At 43.7% G+C, this 26,752-nt stretch overlaps 1 protein-coding gene across 6 annotated transcripts in view; it reads right to left on the bottom strand.

Annotated features, from left to right (window-relative positions):
* Positions 1 to 1,198: 1,198 nt before the first annotated feature.
* Elk1 (ETS transcription factor ELK1) overlaps positions 1,199 to 26,752 on the bottom strand; it is a 29,583-nt gene continuing 4,029 nt past the window's right edge. For 3 of the 6 annotated variants that reach the window (XM_052755488.1, XM_052757056.1, XM_052756230.1), the window contains 5 exons: positions 9,592 to 9,835; positions 4,470 to 4,916; positions 3,495 to 3,926; positions 2,674 to 2,775; positions 1,199 to 2,590 (listed from right to left, as the gene is read on the bottom strand). In XM_052755488.1, coding sequence (XP_052611448.1) covers positions 2,492 to 2,590; positions 2,674 to 2,775; positions 3,495 to 3,926; positions 4,470 to 4,916; positions 9,592 to 9,835 — 1,324 coding nt within the window. In that variant the 3' untranslated portion in view covers positions 1,199 to 2,491. Of the gene's footprint in view, positions 2,591 to 2,673; positions 2,776 to 3,494; positions 3,927 to 4,469; positions 4,917 to 9,591; positions 9,836 to 18,536; positions 18,936 to 19,696; positions 20,064 to 20,252; positions 20,317 to 26,752 lie in introns of those variants that run through there. The other 3 variants (XM_052758620.1, XM_052757875.1, XM_052759460.1) reach the window with 3 other exon arrangements.

Here is a 26,752-nt window from a genome sequence, read left to right as displayed (position 1 = left end):
CGCCCCTCCCCCCCCCCCCTCTCTCACACACACACACACACACACACACACACACACACAGCCTTTCAGACTTAGCAGCCACAGCCAATCCAGTTCTCAGTCTTTCCCATGATTTCTATAAAACACTGCATACAAATAGTCTCACACCTTGTACCTTGTGTCTTATCAGTCACTTCTTGGGCCTCATGGTCATTTTCTTTCACACAATCAACTTCTTACACACATACTTCCATGACTTAATTTCACACACAAACTATTTCTCAAATGCTGAGGATTGCCTGATACTAAACAGTGAGATTTCTCATCTACAAATGGTGGTCCTTGACAATCTCCACCAGTTTCCTGCCCACACTTTCACCCACGGATTTGGTCACTCAGTCTGCCCATGCTATCAGCCTGTCAAACAGTGTCTAATTTGCAGTCTCCACTCTCTACCTATAAACAGTATGTTGTATAGATCATTGCAGGTTTTTGTTTTGAGACAGGATCTTGCTATGTAACCTAGACTGTTCTCAAATTCACAAGCCTTTTGCCCCAGCTTCTGCTGGGATATAGGTATCCCACACCTGGCTCTTACATAATATCCAATTATTCATTCAGTCTTAGTTGAGTTTCTGAAATACAGCCACAATTTCTCACATAGACACACTGTCAAATGCAGTTGGGACTGGAGGAATGGCCTAGTCAATAAAACACTTGCTTTGCAAGCATGAGAACATGCATTTGGTCCCCAGAATGCAGGTAAAAATTCCAGGCATAGAGAAACACATGCTTGTAGTTAAAGAATTCTGAGGTGGAGACAGGTGGATTCTTGTGGCTTGATGGCCTGCCAGTGTATCCTAACTGGTAAAGTCTAGGCCAATGTGATACCCTGTCTCAAAGGAGGGGGACAGTGTTCCAGAAGACAACACCCAAGGTTGTTGTCCAGCCACCACATACAATACCATGCACACATATGCACAAAAATGTTTGTGGTCACACTTCTGACCTGTCACACACAAACCTACAACTTTTCAGTTTCTCTCACCACACTGGTTATCAATCAGCAGTCTGTATCAAGTGTTTCTGACATACGCCATCATTCTGCTTGTTTCACAGTTAATCTCCACCTCCCCCTTACTGTTCTTCACGAACATTCATGACTGTCATAGCTCATTCTGCTGACACCAGGAGAAAAAATACCAACAGCTTTCAGTAACACCTTTAAAAATATATATTTACAGGAACAATTCCCCAATCTCTGGGACTCTTAGAAAAAAAAAGGTCCATTTTGGGGAAGTAAAACAAACAGTGGAGACGAGTGTAGCACCGTCCCCCAAATCACCAACCCACAGGTCTTCAGGCCTGGTCTGGGTCAGTGCTGACAGGAGGTGAGCCTGGGAGTTTTTTGAATCCAACCCCTCCAGCCTAGAATTGATACAAGACAGGCTTCATGTCCCCCATTCCTCCCTCCCAACTCCAGGGACACTTAAAAGGGTCCTTTGTACCCGCCCGCAGGAAATTGGGGGGCTGGGAGGGAGGGAGCTGAAAATACACGTTTGGTATCAAAAATAAACACTTGGGGTTGGCAGGAAGACCGCCTCCAAATCCCTTACTTCCCACCCACCCGCCTACCCACCCATCAGATACAGGAAGAGATGCTTCCCTCTCCCTTATTGAAAAGCCCCATTTAAAAATAGATTATACTATCAAAATGGAAGAGGATGGGAGACAGAGAGCCCTGGAGAACTGGCTGGAGGGGCCCCCCAGACGGGGACCACCACCCCAAAAAACCCTCCATTGGGAGGTAATAGGCAGGCCCCCAGGGATTTGGAGACAAAGGAATGGCTTCTCAGGGGGAAGAACAATAAAAGGAATATTCCTCCCTGGCCAAAAGGTTACTTGAGAAAAGAACAAGCTGACTGAGAGGGTTGGGGAGGTAGCAATTCCTATTTTAACAATGTGATTCTTCCCTAGTTACAACTCCCAAACCATTAAATCATACAAGTGCTCCCTGGACTCAGATATATGGCCAGGAATAATAAAACAAAACAAACTAGCTCTTCAACCCATGTTCCAAAATAAAAACAGGGAACCCTTGACTCCCCAAGGGCAGGCTGAGAAATAAATAAAGAAAGGTCCTTATCAAGCCATACCCTGATTGTCTTGTTTTAGGGAAAAAATGGGGAGGAAATGGGGTAGATGTCTTACCCACTCTCCTAAAAGGGTTAGGCCAGAATCTTCCCAGCGGCCTTCAAAAAATAAATAAATAAACCGCCCCTACCATTGAAGTAGGAGACGTGTAAAGGCGGCCACTGGGAGGCTGGCAAAAAAGAAAGAAGTTGTCTGTTTTGGGTGGAAGTTAGTGAAAGATCCTCTTTCCCAGGAATATCCACCCCATCACAACCAAAGCACGAGTCTTTCAGTTGAATTATGTTTCTCCTTGAGATGGCTAGCTGGAGAGTTCAGGAGCATGAATGGAGAGACTCCAGAAAGGGGGTGTTGGTGTAAGTCATGGCTTCTGGGGCCCTGGGGAGAGCACCACGGGGGTTGAGAGGCCATCCACACTGATGGAAGGGATGTGCACCTGTGCGCTGCCACTGGACGGAAACTGGGGGAAGAAACGAGAGGTCATGGATGAGAACCATGCTAGTGACTCTCACCCTTTCCAACATAGGGAGGAGAGAATCCTACCTGGAAGGAGAGCTTGGCTGGACTACGGGGTGCAATTGGACTCAGAGTGCTCCAGAAATGAATGCTGGGGGGCAGCGAGCTGGGTGTCAGCAGCACCGGGGTCTATGGAGATGGAGTGGCAGGAACTCAATGACAAGTATGGGAAGATGGAAGGAACCTACTTTCAGCCCCTCTACACATATCCCCCTCAGACTTCCATGGTCACTCCTCAAAAGTTCACAGACCTAGAGTAAAAGTACTAAGACTTATATGACATCTCTCAACCTTTACAAAGACCAGTCCTGCTAACCCCTAGGAGCCCACCTCCTGTTATTGACACTTCAATGGGCAAGACTACCCACCAGATTCTATCTGTGCACTGCTCTCAAACCTTGTAAGTGACCATTAGAAGAGCTCAACTTACCACTTTTACATTCCATTCATATAACTCACTAGGGAAACCCAATGCGCAAACTCTAGGCCAAATAACCAGGCAGTTCCTCAGCTGTACCCTCTAGAAGCAAATCCAATGGAAAGCCCTAGGGAGTCAGGCTGCCACAAAGTCCTCAGACCTGCCTTTCTTCTTTTTTGAGACAGGGTTTCTCTGTGAAGCTCTGGCTGCCCTGGAACCCGCTCTGTGGACCAGGTTGACCTTGAACTCACATTGAGATCCACCTGCCTCTGCCTCTGCCTCCCTGTGCTGAGATTAAAGGCATGAGCCACCACAGTCTGACTGACCTGCCCTGTTTAATTAGCTCCTCAGAGCAGCTAATTACATTTGTCACCTGTGCCAATGTCACCCAGCCAGGCTGCCAGCCCTTGTTCCTTTGCAAGGCACTCACCAAGGTATGTGTGGGTAGCAGGGATGGCGTCAGTGCTGGCCCTGGTGCCTGCAGACCAGAGCCTGTTCCTGATCCTGGAGTTCGTTCGGGTCCTGGGCCACCCAGCAGGCTTGGGCTAAGTGGAAGTTCCAGGTCCCGGGGCTTCCGGCCTTTCTGGGGTTGGGCAATCTCATTGGCAGAGGCAGAGAGGCCACACACCTGTGCTGTATTCTCCATTAGAACGGCTGGGAGCCGAGCCAGCAGGCCTTCGGAAGGCGATACTTCTGGTTCAGCTTTGACAGTTTCTGAACCAAAGCCCGCAGCTCCTACAGCTTCCAATTCTTCCCTAGGCTCCTCCACTTTCACTTCTGGGGGCAGTGGACGGCCAAAACCTGGCTCCAGACTCAACTCTTCTGATTTCTGGTTTGGGGCCTCAGGTGGGGTCAGGATAACCTGGGAGAGGAGTGGGCACAAAGGGAACGCATAGGCGTGTAGAATGTTTTCCTGTGGGTCATCCAAGGATATCTCTAGGAAGACATTTGATATTGGGGGCAAGGCTGTATGTACATACAGCATGTCCTCTAACTTAATGAAGTGGAGATCCTCTGGGGCAGTGGCCCTGGGGTGAGACAACTTGACAGGGATGAGACTCTAGACTAGAAGTACCACTGTCATTCATTCTCATACCCACATTAATCAGAAACTCTGGAAATGGGTCCAGACAATCTGTGCCTTAGGGTCATCCTGGTGATTCTGATGAATGCTAAAGCATGGCAACCAGGTGCATTAGATGTGACCATGTAAGGGACTAACTGTGCAAGAAATGCAGAACTGTCCTCCCCATCCTTTTCTCTGGGGGAACTTGTGTCCCCACTTCCACCATTACATCCTTTAGCAGGACACCTATATTTATTCTACTAGTTTTGTGCTTCATTTCAGAATTATGCATCCTTCCTCTCCAAGGCCTTTACTAAATTTCCAAATTCTAGTACTCACCTGCAGGGGCAGACCAGCTTCTTCGGCTTCTAAACAGGCTTCTAAGGGGTTTGGACTGGTGCTCCTGCTCCCTGAGGGGGGTGCTGGTACTCCTGCAGGGGTAGTGTTGGGGAGCACTGAGGCAGGCCGAGGATGAAGGGGTGGCTGTGGCTGTGGCTGCAGGGACTGGATTGTGAAGGTAGAATAGAGGCCCGAGCGCATGTATTCATTCCGGCTGCTGCGTGCTAAACCACCTTGGCCTGCCATTCCTGCACCCTTGGGTGTTAGTGGCTTTCCAGTGGCAGTGTCCCCTGGGGCTGCATGGATAGCAGCAGGGGCCATTGCTACAGTCGAGGCTACAGACACCTCAGGCTGAGGTGGGCAGTCTTCAGTGGAGCACCCTGCAACCTCTGGGTAGGACACAAACTTGTAGACAAACTTCTGGCCGCTCACCTTTCGGATGATGTTCTGAGAAGTGAAGAACAGGGTGGATGGAGGGTCTTGAGGGCTGTTTCTCTTCTCCTGGTGTCTTTCTTCCTACTTGCTCCCATTTCACTCATCTTTTTTAGGCTTGTGGATTCTTCCTCTCTGTCTATGCTTTCCTTTTTCCCCTCTCTGTGTCTCTCCCCAGTTTCAACTCCTTCTCTGGGCCCCCTCAACAATTCTTTAGTGTCTCTTCCCATCCATCTCCCTTCAAGTCTTCTTCTGTCACTCATCTTCATTCACCTAACTCCCCTCTTCCCACTGGCTACATTTCACAAGGGACCAATTTAGGGGAGCAGGTGAGAACTATGGACCTGGGCTTAACAGAGTCAGGAATGTTAACAAGACTGTTTTGGAAATTAACTACTTCAATAGGAAAATGAAATAACTGATATACATGTTGGAAGAGTCTAAATTATTATAGATGAATAGGGAGATAAAATGACTGATATAGAGGGTTTTCATAACAATTTATTGATTGACTATATGTGGGAGGGGAATTAGTGTGACTGACTCATGTGGTGGCATGAGTATGCCATAGTATATGTAAAGGTCGAGGACAACTTGCAGAAGATGGTCTCTCCTTCCAGTATGTAGGTCCTAGGGAATGAACTCAGGTTCTCAGGCTTGGCAACAAGAGCTAAGCCACCTCAATGGCCAGATAGAGTGGATTTTTTAAAGCTAGTGATGCTGATATGGAGTAGGGAAAGTGTTAGCTATTTGTTTTTGTTAACTCTAGCTTAGAGTCATCTGGGAAGAGGGAACCTCAACTGAGAAAAAATGCCTCTATCAGATTGTCTTTAGGCATGTCTATAGGCATTTTCTTGCTGTGGGTGGTGCCATCTCTGCGCAGGTGGTCCTGGGCTGTATAAAAGAGGTAGCTGAACAAGCTATGAAAGGCAAACCAGTAAGTAGTGTTCCTCCATGGACTTGGCTTCAGTTCCTGCCTCCAGTTTTCTATCTTGACTTTCTCCATGAAGGAGTGTAACCTGTAAGATGAAGTACACCACCACCCCCCCCCCCCCACCCCCACCCCCCCCCCCACCCCCCCCCCCCCCCCCCCCGGCAATAGAAGGCACACCAGGATGCCTGTTGTGGTGGTGCATGCCTTTAGTCTCAGCACTTGGGAGGTAGAGGCAGGGGGATCTCTGTGAATTTGAGGCCAGCCTCATCTACAGAGTGAGTTCCAGGACAGCCGGGGCCACATAGAGAAACCCTGTTTCAAAAAAACAAACAACCCCCCCCACAAACAAACAAACAAACAAACAAACAAACAAACAAAGCACACAAGACAGAAATACCAGAGAGGGCTATTGCTGTGATAGACCTGACCATGTTATTTGGAAAGGAGTGCAATAGCACCTGGAACTTTGGGCTGGAAGAGCTTACTGTTCAGAGCTTCAAATGAGCTGTAGAGGGAACTTGGAAGATAATGCTGAGAGCAGTGCAGATGATGGGCTATGAACTTTCAGAGGGAAGTTTGAGAGTCCCTTAAAGTCTCATGATATTCTGTTAAGAATCGGTGGTTTCTGGTAAGCTGGAAGTGAAGAATTAGTTGTGATTAACAAGAGACCAGCACAACTGCAGTGAAACCTTTGCTTTACTGGGACAATTGATGCTGATTAACAGAGGCTGGAAAAATCAGCTGTGAATAAGAAGAGATCAGGAACACTGAGGTGAAATATTTCAAGAAGTGTTTCCTTAGGGTCAGTGCACAGAAGCTGTGGTCCATAGGGGGCCAAGGATACATATTATGCTGGTAGCTGAACTTGGCAATGTGTAAGTCTTCCACATGGTATCTGGTTTAGTGGCATGAAAGCTGCATTACTGAAGGGGTTATGGAGAGCAGCTGAGGCTTGGTACTGTGAGAGGCCAGGAGAGGTCATTGGTGAAGGTGCAGTTTCAGTTGCAATAGATGTTCCAGGATTGAAAAGATCGTGGAGAGAAGCTGGGGCTTGGCACCATATGATAGGGTTGGAGTCCCCACAGAGAGGCTAAGAGGCCTGTGGTGAAGGTGCATCCACAGTTGCAGTGGAGACTCCAGCCTACTGGAGAAGCAAAGACTACTGGTAGTGGAACTACCAGTAAGGATGGTGACAAGTGTGATGTGGAGCTAGCCTCTGCCTAGGAGACAAGCTGTATATGCTACAGATGGTGCAGCTGGAGAAGTAGAGCTGCCCAAAAGAGCCTAAAAGATTATGAGTGAGTCCCAGATGCCAGATGTTCAGCGACAGGATTTAATTTAGACTGCTGGAATTTGGTCTTGTTTTGATTTGATTGTAACCAGTTCTTCTCTTTTGGAGTAAAAGTAAGAAAGTATTTAACTTGCTTTTTATTTTATAGGCTCTCACAGTTGAGAAACATTGGATATTTTAAAATGATACTGAACCTTTAAAGTGTTTAAAAGACTCGGACTTTTAAAGTTATATTATGCTTTATATTGTGATATTGATATTAACATGACATCTTGAGGATAAATAAGAAGTTAAAGATTATACTTTAATAGTGATGCATTAGTGTGTCAAGTTGACAAAAAGGGTCAAATGTCCTGGTCAGTTTTTTGTCAACTTGATACAAACTAGAATTATCTAGGAAGGACCCTCAATTGAGAAAGTACCTCCATCAGATTGCCCATAGGCATGTCTGTGGGGGCATTTTCCTGATTAATGATTTGATGTAGTAGGGCCCAGCATATTCAGGGTGTTACTACCCCTGGGCAGGTGGTCATAGGTTGTATAAAAAAAGCATGCTGAGTGATCCATCGAGGAGCAAGCCAGTAAGCAGCCTTCCTCTATGGCCTCTGCTTTAGTTCCTGCCTCCAGGTTCTTGCCTTGACTTCTTCCCCTGGCTTCCTGCAATAATGGACTGTGACATGGAACTGTAAGGGAAACAAACCCTTTCCTCTCCAAGTTGCTTTTGGTCATTGTGTTTATCCTAACAAGAAAATAAACTAGGATAGAAATATCACTAAAGAGGACAGGAAATGTCTCATTTTTTAGTACCATTCTGGATATTTAAGCTAAAGCACTAAGAAAATGAGGTAACTGGCAGTAATTACAGAAGAGCATGAGAAGCTGGCGTAAGCATGAGGAGTAGGGTAGCAAGGTTTGCTTGGCTGGGTCAGAAAGCATGCTTTGTGGTATCTTAGGACACTGTACAGGGTAGTTTTGTGTGTCAACTTGACACAAACTAGAGTCATCAGAGAGGAAGGAGTCTCAGTTGAGGGAATGCCTCCATGACATCCAGCTGTAAGGCATTTTCTCATTTAGTGATCAATGGGGTAGAGTCCAGCCGTGGGCTGCTGATCCTGGGTTCTATAAGGTAGGTTTATCAAGTCAGGGGAAGCAAGCCAGTAAGCAGCTCGCCTCCATGGCCTCTGCATCAGCTCCTGCCTCCAGGATCCTGCCCTATTTGAGTTCCTGTCCTGACTTCCTTCAGGGATGAACAGCAATGCTGAACTGTAAGCCTAATAATAATAAACCCTTTCCTCCCCAACTTGCTCTTTGGTCATGAGGTTTTGTCACAGCAATAGAAACCCTAACTAAGACAGACACATATGGTTTGGAGGGTTCCAGGGATGTCCTGGTGGTCTGAGAAGACCAGAATGAGGAAGAGTAATTAATATTGCTTTAGAGGATTGAACTGAAAGAGTACTGTATGAAATTGGAATATATGCCATAAACTATCAAAGACACAAATCACAGGTGAGAATTATCTTGTTCGGGGAGAGAATGAGGAATCTGAGGACACTAGGTATTTTGGTAGAAGTCTTAATGCTGGTCAAGTATTTCACAGGGTATCCTTGTGTTTTTCAGAAAAGGAATGAAAAGGGAAAATTATTAACATTGTTTTGAAGATTTACACTGAGGAAATATGAAATAATTAGCATAAATATTGGGGGAGGGGAATATAATGCAGATCTGAGAGTGAGTGTAAGATGAGAAAATCTAAAAATTGAGTTGCAATAGTGATATAGACAATGAGGTGCTCGCTGCTCAAGGAATCTAAGAGTAGTGAGCATGGAACTGGCACTACACATGTTGTTCTGGAGCATTTAGTTAAAGGCAAAGGCTTGTAATCCCAGCACTCAGAAGACTAAGGCAAGAGGAATGCAAGTTTGCGGCCACCCTCAGCAACACCAAGAGACCTGCCTCAAAAATAAAAACAAAACAAAGGAACAGGAGGAAACAAAACAATTGATAAAGATATTGGGGGTTCTAGAAAATGAAGTATGGAACCTTAGTATTATGTCAGGATGATTTTGAGTCTAGGAATAAGAATATGGATTGTTTTGTAGTAGAGAAGATTATATATAAAGTAACCAGGGGAACACATTAGTCTGAGGGTTCCAGAAAACACATTATCTCAAAGCTGGCAGTGAACTAAAGGCTGGGTCAAAAATTGGTAAATTTTAATATGTTTTTCAAAGTTATAGCTATAGTAATTGAGACAACAAAATGAAATTTCTAGGCCAGAAGTGTAATTTCAGGAATTGGGGGGTAGGAGACAGGACAGTGAATTTGAGGACAGCTTAGGCTACATAGTAAGTTTCAGACAAATCCGGACTACATTGTGAGACCCTGCCTCAAAAGGAAAAAACAGAGAGGAGTTTTCTGGTAGTAATTTCAAGGGTTTCCAGTCCTGGTCTCTGAGGCCATACCTTGTCATAGTAGTACCGCAAGGCCCGGCTGAGCTTGTCATAATTCATGTTGGTCTTATTCTTGCGCAGCCCCCATAGACGGGCCACCTCCTCTGCATCCACCAACTTGAACTCACCACCATCCCGTGAGGTCCAAGAGATGATGTGGCCATTACCTTGTTCTCTCAAAAGCTGCAGCAGAAACTGCCACAGCGTCACAGATGGGTCCATCACTAGTGAAGCACTCACGCCATTCCAGGGGTACCTGGAGGACAGCAAAAGTGATTTCTTTGTTACCTTGCCTACACCTCTGTTCCCAAATCCCACTACTATCCCCTAAACAGTGCCCTAAACTCCCTCATGTAGCTTTGGATGTCCCTTGTACTTCACACATGGGACAAAAGTGGAATTAAAAGATATTTATGTATGTCTGTGTGTATGTGAACATGTGTATGCCAAGGGAGACAAGAAGAGGGCAATGGATCCCCTGTAACTAGAGTTACAGGCACTTATGAGCTGTCCAACACGGGTTTGGGGAACTGAACTCGGGTTCTCTGTGAGAGCAGCAAGCACTCTTTACCATTGAGCCATCAGTCCAACCCTGACAAATGTGTATCATTAGGGGCTAGAGGGAAGACAGGATAATACAACCTGAGCCCCAAAGAGTTCCATATCCTAGTTGGAGTCTGACTATGTTATGCTACATAGCAAAAAGGAATTCTGAGATGAAATTAAGTTTACAGACCTTAAAATACAGCAATCACTCGGGTTTTATTTGAGTTCAACTGCACTGTATGAGCTCTTTTTTTTTTTTTAAAAAAAGATTTATTTATTTATTATGTATACAGCATGTTTGCCTACAGGCCAGAAGAGGGCACCAGATCTCATTACAGATGGTTGTGAGCTACCATGTGGTTGCTGGGAATTGAACTCAGGACCTCTGGAAGGGCAGCCAGTGCTCTTAACCTCTGAGCCATCTCTCCAGCCCCTGTATGAGCTCTTTTAAAAGCAGACAAATAAGGCTGAAACAGATTACAGGCAGAATGGCAGGAGAGGCAGTAGATTCCAAACATCAGAGGGATTTTCCCTGCCATTCCTGACTCTGGAGAAGGCTCCAAGACAAGGAAGTTGGGCAGCTTCACAAACCTGGAATGACCCTCAGCCTACAGCCAGTAAGGAAACATCAGTATTACAATTCAAAGGGCAACCTGAAAGAACAGGAAACAATTCTCTAAAAAAGGACTAAAGTCCTCCCATGACATTAATGTTAGCCTGGTGAGAACAGTGTTGGATTTCTGAGCTACAGAACTATCAGATGATAAATGTGTAATTTTTTTTTAAAGACAGGGTCTTACTATGTAGCCTAGGCTGGTCTTGAATTCTCTTGTCTCAGCTTCATGAGTACTGGGATTGCAGGTGTGCACCTATACAAATGTGTAGTTTTAAGGAGATTAAGCTAATTTATACAGCAGTACTAGAAAACTAGTGAAATGTCCTTGACTGGACTCATATCAGTATCTTCTACCCCATTAACTTTTCCAGGATGTGCCTTTTGCTAGCCCCTTGTAAACACTGTTTACTGCATATGGAGCTCACTCAAAGGTCCTTTGTTTTATGAAGCCTTCCAAATCTGAATACCTACACTTTTCTGTCCCTCAATCCCCCATTTTTCTAACCTGTGACTATCCCTGTATGGTTTAGGCTTTTAAGAAATGTTTTCTTGATGAGCACAAATTAATTATACATTATAATGGGTTTCATTATAACATTTCCATTATAACAATTTTGATTACATTCACCTCAATTACCCTATCCTGCTCCCCTCCCTCCCTTCCCACTGATCACCTTCTTCTTCCCAACTACGCCTCTTTTTACTTTATGACTTTTTTTTGTGATCCAATGAGTTTCAGTAGAGTTGCTCACAGGGGCATGGGTGAGGGTTTGTTTCAGGAGCACAGACACCTTATCAGTGGCTATACCACTGAAGAAAATGTCTCTTGCTCTTCCAGTAAATATTAAAGGCCTAAAGACCCTCAGGAAATGGTGGGGCCATATGAGTCCTTCTAGTTTTTTCCCCCCTTTTTGTTTGCCATTGTTGCTGTTGTTTTGTGACAGGATCTTATGTAGTTCAAGCTGTCTTTAAATTCTTGATGTTGGGGAGCTGGAGAGATGGCTGTTCTTCCAGAGGTCCTGAGAACACTCACTGTTCTTCCAGAGGTCCTGAGTTCAATTTCCAGCAACCACATGGTGGCTCACAGCCATCTATAATGAGATCTGGTGCCCTCTTCTGGCATGCAAGCATACTTGGAGGCAGAATGTTGTATACATAATAAATAAATAATCTTTTAAAAAAATAAATTCTTGATGCTATTGCCTCCATCTCCTGAGTGCTGAGATTATACATATCCCACATATCCCAGCATACAAGGCAGCTGCTTCTTTCTTCAGTGCTGGAGATCAACTTCAGGGCCTTATGTATGTTAAGTACATGTTTTTAATCACACAGCTTCACCACAAACCTATGCCTTTCTTTAAACAAACATGTAAACTATTATGTTAGGCACTGCTCTAAGCAGAAAGGCTGGCCTACTGGACAATCAACCTCGGTCTAATGCTAGACTTCTATGGTTTGAATCCTGGGTCTGCAAGTTATTAGCTGTGTGATCCTGGCCATATTCATTAACTTCTTTGTACCTCAAATTTTCTCATTTGTGAAATAGGGATAGTGATACATCCATCTATAAAATAGTGAGTATGTAGCATTATTATTGTGTGAATTAAATATAACATGCTTGGGGTAAAAGCTTTAAGTGTTTTCTAATTTGTTCATAAATCCTTTTTCTGCTATCTCTGAATCCAAAAAGCTCTAAGAACAAAAAGCTTTTTTTTGTAATTCTTTTGGCAACAAAACATGATTTGAAAGAAAGCAAGCTCATTCTGGTTTTTATTGATCCTTGCTTAGTGTGAATGTTCATACATTCTGCTGCAGAGATCTGAAAGCAGCTGGTGACAGAGCTGGCTGAGCGCATTATGTAACATATCATATGTGCACCCTGCTACCTTTCTGAACTGAAAAATTCGCATTTCTTAAATACATCTGGTCTCTGGGGGTTTGGATAAAGGCATGGGCTGTTATTTTTATAGGCATTGACTCACTTATCTCTCATCCCAATTCTGGAAAGTAGGGACTTTTTTCCTTTTGGAAAGGAGGTATTATTATAATATCACTAATTTATACACAAGGCAGATAATTTATACACTGAGGCAAAAGATGTCCAAGTGACTTCACTATGCTACACTGCTGTAAGTGACAGTTCCAGGGATCTAAGTGGTTCTGTTGTTCATTTTTAGAGACAGGGTCTTATATAGCCTAGGCTAGCCTAAAACTTGCCACACAGAGGATGATCTTGAACTCCTGATTTTCTTGTCTCTACCTCCCTAGTACTAAAATTACAGGCATGGCTTCACCATGACCAGCTTCAGGGGTCTGAGCATTTAACCACCTGCAGGAGTCTGTATCAGGTCCTTTGAGTACATATTACAGCATCCAGTTTAGTGTTTTTATGGGATTCCTTAGTATTTAAATGAATGGGTCCCTGTTTCTTGGGTCTTCTCTTGGGCTACTTTCTTTCTGATTGTTTTGTCCAGTTGCAATGTGCTAGTTTTTGTTTTATTTTATTACAATTTATTATTATCCCTTAGAAGCCTGCTTCTTTTCTTTTCTTCCCTTCCTTTCTTCCCTTCCTTTCTTCCCTTCCTTTCTTCCCTTCCTTCCTTCCTTCCTTTCTTTCTAAGACAGGGTTTCTCTGTGTAACATCCATGGCTGTCCTGGAATTTGCTTTGTAGACCAGGCTGGCCTCCAACTCACAGACACCTGCCTGCCTCTGTCTCCAGAGTGCTGGAATTAAAGGTGTGCACTACCATACCTGCTCTGCCTGTTTGTTTTCTTATGACAGACAGAAAGGGAGTGGATCTGGATGGGAGAGGAGGTAGGAATGAACTGGGGTAAGAGGGAGGGGAAACCATAAGCAAAATATATATTATGTGAGGAAAAAAATCTATTTTAAATAAAAGGAAGTACAAAACAAAACAAAATATCACCTCAACTAATTACTTCCTTTAGGCATGCCTTTCAGAGGAAGGATATTCCCTGTCATCCCATCACTGCCCTTTCCAATAAGCAAAATGGAACTAACCTTCAACCTTCTAGTCCCTGTGAAGATGGGACTCCATCAACTAGCTGTCCACCTGGCTGGCATTGTTAGATTAAGAATAAACTTTCTTTTTTTTTTTTTTTGGTTTTTCAAGACAGGGTTTCTCTGTGTAGCTTTGCGCCTTTCCTGGAACTCACTTGGTAGCCCAGGCTGGCCTCGAACTCACAGAGATCCGCCTGGCTCTGCCTCCCGAGTGCTGGGATTAAAGGCATGCGCCACCACCGCCCGGCAAGAATAAACTTTCTTATTTGAAGAATTTATGATTTATATTTATAGCCTTATTCTTTAATCTGCATGAAATTACAGTATGATCCTCATATGTCTGAGCTAGTTCAAGGTTCATTTAGGACAGTGTTACACAGCTGTCCAAATTACAGTGCCAAGAAACAGTGGATCAGAGTCCCCTCCTCAGAGCTCTAACAGACTAAATATACCCAAGACTGACTTCTTTCAGAGGCCCTAAGACCAGTGTGACTCCTAGTGGCGAAGACAGGCAATTTCACCACCTCTTCTGAGCTATGCCAAAATCTAGCAGCTAAGTGAAATCTGCCCAATTAGTGTCCAGCCTATCAGACAGGGGGCTGAATTTGATTACTGCTTCTCTCACAAGAATCCTAGTCACCTACCCTTTCCAGAAGGCTTTCCTTTCACTCCTCACCTCATTCACTGGGTGCCTCAAAACAGCTTGGGACACAACAGACAGGAGCCCCTGAATGCTAGTGTAATTCACACATTTGTGGGGCAGTAAGAAATGTTTCAAAAAAGAAAAAAAAACACAACACAACACAACACAACATAACACAACCACTCTCCAAAAGGTGGATTGTATTATTGCCTACATTTTACAGACAAGTCAGTGAAGTATGGAGAAAGTAGTTAAGTAACTTGCCTAAGATCTCACCATTGGATGAGATGCTGTTTGATGGATGAATTCTGATTCAGCATTCCTAGCTACTCAAGACCAGTTCTCTATGAAGAAAACATAGATGGGCAAGATCCCAGAGTGACAAGAATGTGAATAGGACAGGCTTCCCTGACGAAGTGACATTTGATGGAGGGGAGGTATTAAGTCATACTGATGTCCATGGGAAGGATAATTTGGTAAAGGGAACAGCATATACAAAAGCTCTGAAGTGGTTATCCGAGGTATCATGGTTCCTAGGATAATGCCCACTTTCTGAGGCACACAATGTTCTCTGCCAGGAGTGTCATTTCCTCCTAGGACTAATTCTATCATATCATCAAGTTCTAGCCCCTAGCAGGTAGAATTAGTTTTTTCTCTGCACAATCCAATGCAAGGAGTAACCTGTTTGTCCTTGCAAATTTGTTCTGTCCTGGTCTTCACAGTCTCACACTCTGCCCTGTTATGTCTGTGTGGCTTTGAGCAAATTGCTCAACCTCTTTATGCCTGGTTAAATATCTGTAAAATAGAGTATTTTACTCTCAAACCAAAAAAGAATTAAAAAAAAGTATGCCTTCCCTCAAAGGCTTTTTATAAGGATTCAACATGCCAATATATGTAAAAGACTTAGAAAAGTGTCTCTAGCACATGGTAAACACTCAATAAATGTTAGCCCTTAGGCTGTGTGTCATCCTTCTTCCTCCCCCTCAACCTCTGTAGGACTCTACCATCTGGCTCTCATCATGTCTATGACCTTGTCTTCTACCCCTCCCCCTCAACTCTTTTCCAGCCACACTGGCTTTTGAACATGGTAGGCACAATCTGACTTCACGGTCTTTGTACTGAGTGTTCTTTCTGGTACACTCTTCCCTAACACATTATGAGTTCTTCCTCTGTTTCCTTCAGGCCTTAATTCATGAGTCACATTTCCAAGTGTAGCCTGCCTTGTCCCTAAGATTTCAAATACCTTGATACTCTAGTCCTATTTGCCCCACTTCATGTTTGTTCCTTAGGATTTGTATAATACACTGTCTAATTTTACCTATTTATATAGTCTGTCTCCCTCACTTTTAGTAATACCTGCTTCCTATGTGCAGGGATTTTTGCCTGTTTTGCTTCTCCATATATCACTAGCATCTAGAATGAATGCCTGGTACTCACTAGGTGCTTAGAAAATATCTGTTAACATTTAAACAGTCCCAACTATTGTCTTAATTTGCTTTTCTTCTTCTTCTTCTTCTTCTTCTTCTTCTTCTTCTTCTTCTTCTTCTTCTTCTTCTTCTTCTTCTTCTTCTCCTCCTCCTCCTCCTCCTCCTCCTCCTCCTCCTCCTCCTCCTCCTCCTTTTGTCTGCCCCATCCCTATACTGATGTCTGGGATACAATTTTCATTTTCAGTTTTGTGACAGGATCTCATTCCGTAATCCAGGTTGGTCTGAAACTCACTATGTAGCCCAGGCTAGCTTTTACTTCGTGAAAACTCTCTCTTGGTCTTCCATGCTGGAAATATATAGTTGTAAGCCACCATGCACAGTCTAGATAACATCTCCCCCTCATTTATTTGTGCAATCAATTTTTCCAAGCATCTACTGTACAGAAGGCACATTTTTTTTAGATGAAGACAGAACACTGAATAAGCAGATAAAACATATCAGTCCCCATAGGACCTCCATTCTGAGGAGAGACAGACAATATATGAACTATATAGCATTTTTAACAGTGACAGAGTAGACAGGAACAAAGCAAGCAAGCAAGAGACCTGAACCCTGTTGGGTGTGCAAAATCAGATGGTCAAGGGGAGGGGTGGGTGTTGACTACTTTGTTTTCACAAAAGAAGTATCCTTTGAAACATTTTTATACATGTGCCTTTATATAGTACATTCCAAGCACCAGTGTGACAAATACATGTTTTACTGAAAGAATACCACCCAGATGCAAAGAAATGAAAGCATTCTCTGAAACATCTTTTCATTTGTGCCTTTTCATATCACCAACATCACATTTCTGTTAATGAATCCTTCTACACTCACCTTATTCACAAATCAAATGGCATTCTTAGAAACAACTTCAGTGTGTTCACTGCACAGTGTGGTGAAAAAATTATTTTGGGTATGGCAACTGAACAAGGCCTAGGAAGTTACCATGCAGAAATGTGGACATAACGTTAAGGGAGAAAGAAGAGCTAATGCAAAGGCCCTGAGGCTGGCCTGTACCTGCTGTTTTCGAGAAGCAGTGAAGAGGCCAGCATGGCTGTACCATGGGTCTAAAATGGGGAGGTGAAGGAGGTAAGGTCAGAGAGGTGACTTGTTTAACTCACATTTTTTCTTCGCACTGGAAAAGATTATAGTTCCCGACTCCCCCTTTTCAGCCCAGCACAGGGAGAAAGTAGTTAAGCTATTCATGTAAAGTCACAGCACTGCTGGGACTGGGAATTAATGGGTCTTGAAACCAGTGTGGAATGGGGATAGCTCTATTGGAAGAAGGAACACCAGAAACAAAAGCCTGGTACTTGGAACTAATTTGGAATATGCCCTCATGTGGGATGCAATGAGGTGAGAGAGGGGCACTTCAAAAATGTCCCTTGCAAGTAGTTATTGGACCATTTCTGAGTAAGGGTTTTAATCTCCATATGCCCTGGTTTTCTCAGTTGCCTGTCTCACAGGGCTGTGATGAGGACTAAGCAAGCTGGAGACTATAGAACACTCTGCCTGGTACATAGCAAGTGTAAAGTGTAAAGGTTAGCTCTGACTGTCATTAACATCAGTACCACTACTGTACTTGAGAACTATAGCAAGGCAAAATGTCTAAGTGGTTAAGAGTGTCTGTAAGTGTCTATGTAAAGTATACAGTAAAAGTCCCTGGGTTTCACAAGTACACAGGATCGCCTAAGAGACGGGGGCAGGGAAGATTGATCCAACACATGGAGAGGAGGGAAATAAAGTACAAGGCCTATTTTCCTTGGGGAAGGATTGCAAGCACTGGACTCAGAAGGATATGAGAGAATGCAAACACTGGGGTGGCAGGAGGCTACTGAACAGACCCATTACAAAAAGAGCAAGATAAGGTTTAAGCTGACTCCTATACAATAGCAGCGAAGAAGAGCCATCACATAAAGATTAAAATGAGGGACAGAACAAGGCCATAGACTGGGCTGCCGAAAATGAAAAAAAACAAAACAAAAAACACACACACCAAACTGACCCATTGTTAAAAGGAAGCAGGTCAAAGGCTGGAATCTACAAATAAGGGAGAAAAGTGATAACTAGAGGGATGTGAATGCAAGCATGCAGACTAACAAGATGGGGGCAGTGGAAGGAGGTGGGTAAAGTCATGGGTTTATGCACTGGGGACTCAACATAAACTCAGGTGGACTCACTGTTAAACAAACATGGGGTCTGGGGGGCGGGTTACAACGCCACGGATTGATTCACTACAAAACATGAGGGAGGGGTTCAATAAACAAGGCCACAGAGGATCCCCTTAAAGTTGAGCCTAGAAGAAATGCAAACACTTTAGAAGCATATACTACCAAAGGAAGACTGGACAATGCAACAGACTGGTTCTCAGTAAAGTGGGGGTTGGGGAGGGCAAGACCACGGACGAGTCCATTAAGTTGGGGTGAGGAAAAACATAAGCTCGCAGACCGATCCATTATAGAGAGACAGCAGGAGGTTAGGCCAAGCTCAGATCCACTATAAGGGGCAAAAGGAGCTGGCAATACACACATAGGGGAAATCAGTTGGTAGCAGTTGAGCCGAATACCGGCAGGCTGGGCCAAGCCACATCCCCTGAGCGGGGGCGAGGATACATGGGGTCATAGACTGAGCCTTTCACCTTGTGGGCCTGGGGCTCACCTGTGTGTGGCGCGGTGGTGGCAGCGGCAGCTCCGGGGGGCGGGGGCTCCATATGAGGCCCCACCGCCCCCCAGGCCTGAGTTCCAAGGCGGCGGCAGCGGTGGCGGCGGGAGCAGCAGTGGCGGCGGCGGCAGCACCCAGAAGCCGCCCCTGCGTTTCCCCACCGCTCACGTGGGCCCTCAGGGGAGGAGCTGAGCGTCCCGCTGCTCGCTGATTGGCCAAAAAGCCAAGAATGTAGGCACAGCTTTGCCTGGTGGTTGAATCCTAACAGAGCTGTGACATGATTGGCTTGAAGGTATTGATGGACTGCAGATGGCCAACTAGAGGCGTTGGGCGGCACTGGTGCTTCACCCTGATTGGATCAAGGAGGACTGGTAGCCAAGTGGGCAAGTGCCAAGGTTGGGGCGCAGGGGGTGGGGGTGGGGGGCACCTGGTTCACACCGATTGGCCTAAGTGAGATTGATGGCAGACAGACAGCCCCAGAGGATGAAGGGGCGGTGGATGAGCTCTGTTTTCAGCTGATTGGTGGAGAGACCGAGACAGCTGCCAAAACACCAAAGTAGGTGGTGCTGCACACCATGCGGTTCAGCGGAAACAGGACTTATTTAGAACGGGGAATAGCAGCAGGGTAGGGCTCTTGACTTTATGTAGGAGGGTAGGGTAACGCTATGGTAATTAGCTAGGCAAGACAAATTTAGAATCCAGCAGAGGTAGGAGGACTGAATGGCTGCCAGATATACAGTGTAGTCGAGGGTGGAAATTAACTGTCTACAAGGGCAGGGTCAAGCTGCAGCCAGAGTGTGGAACTTGGTTCTTAGTTATCTAAGACTGGACTCTAGGTTATAGGGCCTGTAGCAGGAAGGGCAGGATCTGTGCCTTTTGGTAGAAACTAGATCTATTTAGAACCATTTAGGGAACAAATAAAGGTTGTGAGAGAGAGATAATAAACCTTAATATCTGAAGTAAAAGGCTAATGGCCACAGAAACAAATCACTTTGAATTAGCACTTTTAAAATTTGTTTCAAGGGTCTCATGTAGCCCAGGATGACCTTGAACTTCTGATCTTCCTGCCTACTCCTGATCCCACTCAGGTAGACCTCCTATGAATTTAGGGCTTCATGTGTGATAGGCAAGCACTCTACCAACTGAACTTCATCCCCTGCCCATGAATCAGTTCATTCTTTATGGTAATAGAAAGGGCACTGATACAAATATCTAAGAAAAGGAATTAAAGTGTGAGGAGGTAGGTCAAAGTTCACAAGGTGACAAAAAAGGGCAATGCATAAAATCAGGTGCAAAATACAAATTGGAGGCAAAACCTCTAGAGTGTTCTAGAGGTTCTACAGAGTGGATGGGTCTTCCAGTAACTTTGGTCTCCAGGGCAGTTAGTCAATCAGTGAGAGTTAGGGGGAAAAAGAAGGGCTATGTGATTCCAAGACATTCGGCTCTTTAATATTAGATGGGAAGAAGCAGTCAATGGGGAGATGGCTCTGGGAAATTCTGCAGGCCTTGTAGTTCTCTAAGTCCCTGTAAAAGAGGACAAAATAGACTGAACAGAGGCTGGGTCCAAGTCCTGTCCCAGGTTTGCTTTGTTTTTCACTCCCTTGGCTTCAGTTTAGAAGGAAAGATGACCCCTCCCTTCTTTGGCTTTCTCCTTCCCTTCAGGTTGTCACCCTAAAAATACCTGAAGGATAGAGTGGAGTGAGCTGTTCTCACCTCTAGCATCATGTGGATATGGGCCTTGATATTCATGGAGTCCTTGGTGAGGCTGTCGCTGAGCCTAGAAAAAAGGAACAAGAAAGGGCAAAGTGGGCCCTACTTAGGCTTATGAGGATGACTCTTCCTTATCACTTCAAGAAATGCTTGCATCCTGGATGACTTCCACCTGGCCTGCTCCTATGCAGAGATGTCTGGAGACTACTCAGAATTTCCCCATTTAAAAATTGAGGGGAATAGGGCCAGTGAGATGGCTCAGCAGGCAAAAGTGATTACTGCTAAGCTTAATAACTGAGTTCAATCCCCAGGACCCACATAGTGGAGGAGAGAATGACTTCCAAAAGGTGACCTCTTACCTTCACCTGTACTCACAAAAAATGTAATAACAATTTTTTTTTAAGATTAAGGAGAAGAGGGAAGGGGAGAATATGTGGTCTCTGAATATGATCAAACTACACCTGAAACAAACTGTCTTTATGAAACCCATCACAATGACTATATGATAATAAAAAGTAAAGATTACTGAATGCTTTCTGTATGCTAGGCAGCTTTAAATATTGGTGAAATAGCAGCAGAAACAGCAGTAAATGAAACAAAATTCTTGGTCTCCTGGAGCTCCTTAAAAATACTTAGTTTTTAATTATCTGTCTATTGTGTGTGGGGAAAATGTACCCTTGAGTGTAAGTGCCCACAAAGGTCAGAAGAAGAAATCAGATCCCCTGGAGCTGTAGTTACAGGTGGTTGTGAGCTGCCTGATATGGGTGCTAGGCACTGAACTTAGTACTCTGGAGATCAGTATGTGCTCTTAACCACCAAGCCATCTCTCTAGCTCTTCAAATACTAAGAGATAAAATAAACACAAGCAACTATGATGTATTAGATCTAAGTATAAGAAAATAAATAACGATGAAGAAGAGGTAGGAAGTGGAGGCTTCAATTTTAAAAAGTGCTCAGGTTTGGCTTCATTGAGAACTTTCCTTTTCAGACTATATAGCCCAGACTGGCTTCCAATTCAAGATCCTCCTGCTGATCTGCTGAGATTACAGATGTGTACTACCACACTCTACCACTGACCTAAAATGAAGAAATCCATATAGTGTGGGTGATATGGAAGATAAGTGTTCCAACCAAAGGAGTAGCCAATGCAAAGGTGCTAGCAGTGTGCTTGGTATGGTTCAGGCACAGCCAAGAAGCCACTGTGGCTGGGGAATACGTGAAGGAGAATCCTAAGAGGTGAAGTTGAGAGGTAAGGAAGGAGGTAGAGGGTGTAAAGTCTACAGGAGCATGGTAAAGACCTTAGCTTTTGTATTAAATAAGGTGGGAACAAGGGGACGGTTGAGAGTGGAGGACAGATGGAAAATGATTGGAGAAATAGACTCAATAGGGTTTAAAAGAATCCACCTGGCTGTAGGGCAGAGCACTGACAGGACAAGAAACCCAAATGTGAAATCAGTAAGTCCAGTGAGGAGGCTAATGCAATAGTTGAAGTGAAGAATGGAGGCTCAGCCTACAGGGAGCAGTATAGTTGAAGTAACAAGAAACAACTTAGTTTGGGATGTATTCTGAAGGCAGAGCCAAAGGGTTGCAGTCAGGTGTGAGAGAAAGGACTCTAGGAAAAGGCCAAGGCATAAAAATACCTGAGCAAATGGAGATGCCTAAAACTACCCTAGGCTTGGACTGTTGAGTTACATAAATCAGTCAACTCCTTCTGTCTATGTCTGCTTGAATCAGGTCTCATCTAAAAGAATCCTCATGTATATAATGGGTCAAAAATGAATGCAGTGGGCCACGGAGGAATTTTCTGAAGAATAAAAAAGCAGCACTGAAGATGGAGTGAGAGTTAAGCAGTAGGAAGGTCTTTTTCACAGAAGGACAAGAGGCACAAAAGAGTTTTGTGAAAAGCGGTCAGTGTTAGTAATTAAGTGAATAGTTAAGGGAGATGGTATAAGATAGCGTGGAAGCAGCAGAAGGGGCTAGATAGTACAGGACCTTGATAGCATGATAGGAAATCCAGTTTATTTGTGCTGATCTGGGTAAATGAAACTAAATACTTTACAAAAAATAAGGCAATGGGATAGAAAGCTGGAAAAAAAAACAACAACAGTATGAACTCATCTATATACTACTATCTCCCAAATTTATATTGCTAACTATCTTCAAAATCCCACTTCAGAGTCTAAGTCCTGACACCGTTGTCTGAACCCCAGCTCTTCCCTCCTGGTCTGCTCTTCTATCTCAGATAGAAATCATGCCATCTTCCTGGTTGCTTAGCAAAAACCCAGATTCTCATCTTTTTGCAGGACTAGCATTGAATTCTGGGCCTCACACATCCCAGTTAAGTACTCTACTACTGACAGACATGTACCCCAGCTTCAAGGCTCCTCTTTGTTTTCCATATCTAGTAAGCCATTCGACACCACAACTGCTCCATCCCAAGCAACACTTTCCATCTTCATTATGTACTGTCTGTACCACTGTCAACATCTATTATACTACATCATGGCCTTATTTACTTATTGTCTCCTTTGATCAAAATGACAGCTGTGAGGGCAGACTGTGGTCTGTTTTGTTGCTTGCTGTATAACAAGGACCAGAAGAGTATACGGCACAGAGTGGGGACCCAATGGATGTTGAATGAATTAAGACTGCACCATTCAAAGGAACTCAAAATCCTTAAAAAAAATACTTAAGTCTATAATTAGGACATGGTATGAAGTTTGGCATTACTAGAGAGCAAGAATACCTTTTCTCAGCCATGTTCATAGCTGCTCTGTTCACTCACAATAGCTAGGAAATGGAAACAACCTAAATGTCTTCCACTAGATGAATGGATAATGAAGATGCTGTACATACACACAATAGAATTCTGTTCAGCTACAAAGAAAAATGAAATCAAGAAATTTACAGGTAAATAGATGGAACTAGAGCATATTATACTGAGTGAGGTAACCCAGGCCCAGAAAGACAAGCACCGCAAGTTTTCTCTTATTTGTAGATGCAGCTCCTAATCTTTAGATGTGAATATATAAGCTGAAGTAACCACAGAAACCAGGAAAGTAAAAAGAGACGGGGGGAGGAGAAGGAACTGTAGAGAATGGGATAATAGGTCACAGGTGCTATGATGGAGAAATGGGAAAAGTTGAGGCAGCTTTATCTGGGGAGGGGAGAGGGAGAGAAGTACTGAGGAAGAGGGACAGAGGAGGAATAAAAATCATGAGGATGATTGAAAAGGCCATAGGGAAACACTATTTTATGTTTATATGTATGTATGTATTTTAAAGTATATATACACATTACATATGTATATATGTATAAACTATCTAGCAAAAACCCCAGTGACAGACTTAGCCCAGGTGGCCTCCAGTTTGAGATCTTCCTGCCTGGACTGCCATAGAGTTGTTGGTCAGGTGAATTAAAAAGATTTCTAAAACAATACTGGTAATTGCTGTTGCTCTTGGTTGCCTCCCAGAACTTGAAGGTTAAGACTCAACTCCTGAAAATACCATATACTTCAGACAAAGGAATTAAGAGGAATCAAACTGAAACTAATCTGGAAGTCTCCTCCATGACTGGCTCTCAAAGGTGCTATGTAAGCTGCTAAGGGAGAGGATCATTCCTAGTTCTACCCAGCTGTACAACCTATGAACCACAACAATGATTTGACTGGCAAGATATTCCCAATGGTGTAAGAGTAGCATTTTTTTTAATCTTTGAGTTAACCATCAGCTGTTTCACTGGAATTAAAGCCTGCTCAACAGGAAGGAATTTAGGCCTGGTGCTGTAAACCTAGCTAACTATCCATGACTGGAGTAGTCATAGGCCCAATAGCCTAAACTAAAATAATGTCTATTTTCTAAAAACATATCCTTTTACCCCCAGATAAGTGAATAGCTGTCACCCTTCATTAAAAAAGCTTCTTTTTGCAACAGATGGAGACTATCACAGAGATCCACCATTGGCCAAAATGCAGAGAATAAGAAAGAGTCTGTGAGGTGCCCAAACCCAACTGATACATCTGTATTGTAACCCCTACACCTAAGGCTCGTGGAAAATCATAGAGAAGGGGTGGAGACATTTTAAGAGTCAGAAGCCCAGAATGTCTGCTGTTAGATATTCCCTAGACATGTTTAAAACTATACCCATGAACTCCCAACAATATGAATAAGGCCAGCATAATGTCAACACCAGTTGACATGTCAAAGTGGAAAGGGGAAATTACACACTGGCATACCTCTAGATGAAGAACTACAAGTGGTTAAAGCCTGCTGAAAGAGGGAGAATTAGTCTCCTTTAGGAATAAACTCCCAAATAGGTTGCCCAGTCCCAAGTAGTCAGCCCTGGACACATGTACATACAAACAAAGCTAAATAGACTCAGTAGATTATATATACATGTGTGATACACACACACACACACACACACACACACACACACACACACACACACACACCCCAATAATAATAACCAAAGATACATTAAAAACAATTTAGTACTGGCAGGCAGTTTTGGATACATAAAGCAACCAGAAAATATGTTAGTTTTAAGTGTATTCCAAGAAATCAAGTCCCCCCGCCTCCCCCCCGGAGCTGAGGACCGAACCCACTAGTGCTCTACCACTGAGCTAAATCCCCAACCCCAAGTAATCAAGTTTAAAAAAGAAAGTTCAACTATATAGACTCAAATCCTAATCTAGAATGATGAAACTTTGAGATAGCTCTATTAGTTATAACAGAGCAATATGTCAAGCACATATTTCATCACACTGTTAGAAAGCACATCAAAAGATTAGAAAGACCAGGCAAGGAGTCTTTCTGATAGGCACTGATAACTCTGAATACCTCATTTTGAGGAAAATCATCAATTCTCAAGAAGAAACAAATTAAAGGCCTGAAACCCTGGTGACATAGGAGGAAAAACTGCTATAAAAACTGGACTTGTTCTAAATGGCCACCAGTTCAGAATTACACTGCCCTTGATCAAACTATTTGGCAATTTGTTTGATCACCAAAATTTAGAAATCTCAGCAGGTCTCAGGTCTACTAAAACTAAAAACTCCAGAAAGCTTAATAGAATAACTACTGAAATCATAAAGGAGGCAACTTCAGACAAAATGAACGCAGGAATAAACATGACCAAGGAGAAATTTTACAATGGAGGTGTTCATGCTTGTGAGTGCATATTTATCTAAGTGGACTGTTTACTGACCCCCTCATACTCATTCTAAGCTATGCCACATGTGACAGTTTCTCTAGTATGTCAGGCACACTGTCACCTTTGCCAAGAATATTTTCCCCCAGATAGCCCATGGCTCGTTCACCCAATATGATTCAAATGTCACTCCTCTGGGAGTGGGAGTTGAGGGTAGGCCTTCTAGAAGGCCTTCACTTTCTATCTACTTATTTTATGTATATGGATGTTTTACCTGCATGCATGTCTGTATACCACTTGTGTGCTTTGTGCTCAGAGGCCAGAAGAGGGCATCAGATCCACTGGCACTAGAGTTACAGAAGGTTATGAACCATTATGTAGTCTCTCGAAATAGAACCTGGGTCCTCTGCAAGAGCAGCAAGTGTTCTTTACCACTGAACCATCTCTCCAGCTACTACCTATATTTCAAACTCCTCACCCAAACTCGTTCTTCCCTACACAAAACCAGAGCTCATCTGGAACCCATACTTTCTCTCCCCACCACTACCCACATAGATAAGCTTTAATCAGACCTTCAATTTGCTTCTAGCATAATTTATTCAACAGAAATTTTGTGCTTTACACTATTTCAGTCATCTATAGTATAAACTGTCCCCTTTATAATGCCAGGTTATAAACCTGGGCTGGGGACATAATTCAGTAACAGAGCTCTTGCTTAGCATATAAGAGACCTTGGCCTCAAGTCCCAGCCCTGTAAAATATGTAATGATGCTTATTACCTATTTATAAAAGACAATAAACACGAGAAAGAAAGAAACTCACAGTAAATATTAAGAGATAATAAGATGCTGGAAAAATAGAAAAACTAGAAGATGGCTGGTGAGAAGGCTCAGTGGGTAAAGGTGCTTGCCACACAAGCCTGGGAATCTGAGTTCCACTCAGGGACTCCCTGGAAAGAGAGCACCAACTCCACAAAGCTGTTCTCTGATCTCCACATGCATGCTATAGCACATATAACTAAAGACATGTTCATATGAGCACACACGTGCATGCACACACGTGCACACATACACTAATACTAATTTTTTAAAGTGTGGGGGGCAATTCAAGAATGCTAGGGGTTGCAATTTTGAAGTTATGTCACAGAAGAACTTGTTGCAGGAGTATTATTTATGAAGGAAAACTGAGGAAGGAGAAAAGAAACTACATGGGGGAGTGGTTGCAGACAAACGTCAGCAGCTACTGAATGCTCCCAAAGGTGGGAAATGCTTAAAGCATGTGTTAAGGCTGGGGACGTGGCTCAGTGGACAAGAACATTTGCTGCACAAGCATAAAGACCTGAGTTTGGATCC

Source organism: Peromyscus californicus, unplaced genomic scaffold (assembly GCF_007827085.1).
Source record: "Peromyscus californicus insignis strain IS unplaced genomic scaffold, ASM782708v3 Scaffold_10__1_contigs__length_136768540, whole genome shotgun sequence".
Classification (NCBI taxonomy): domain Eukaryota; kingdom Metazoa; phylum Chordata; class Mammalia; order Rodentia; family Cricetidae; genus Peromyscus; species Peromyscus californicus.
This window is presented reverse-complemented; position numbering and strand designations above follow the sequence as displayed.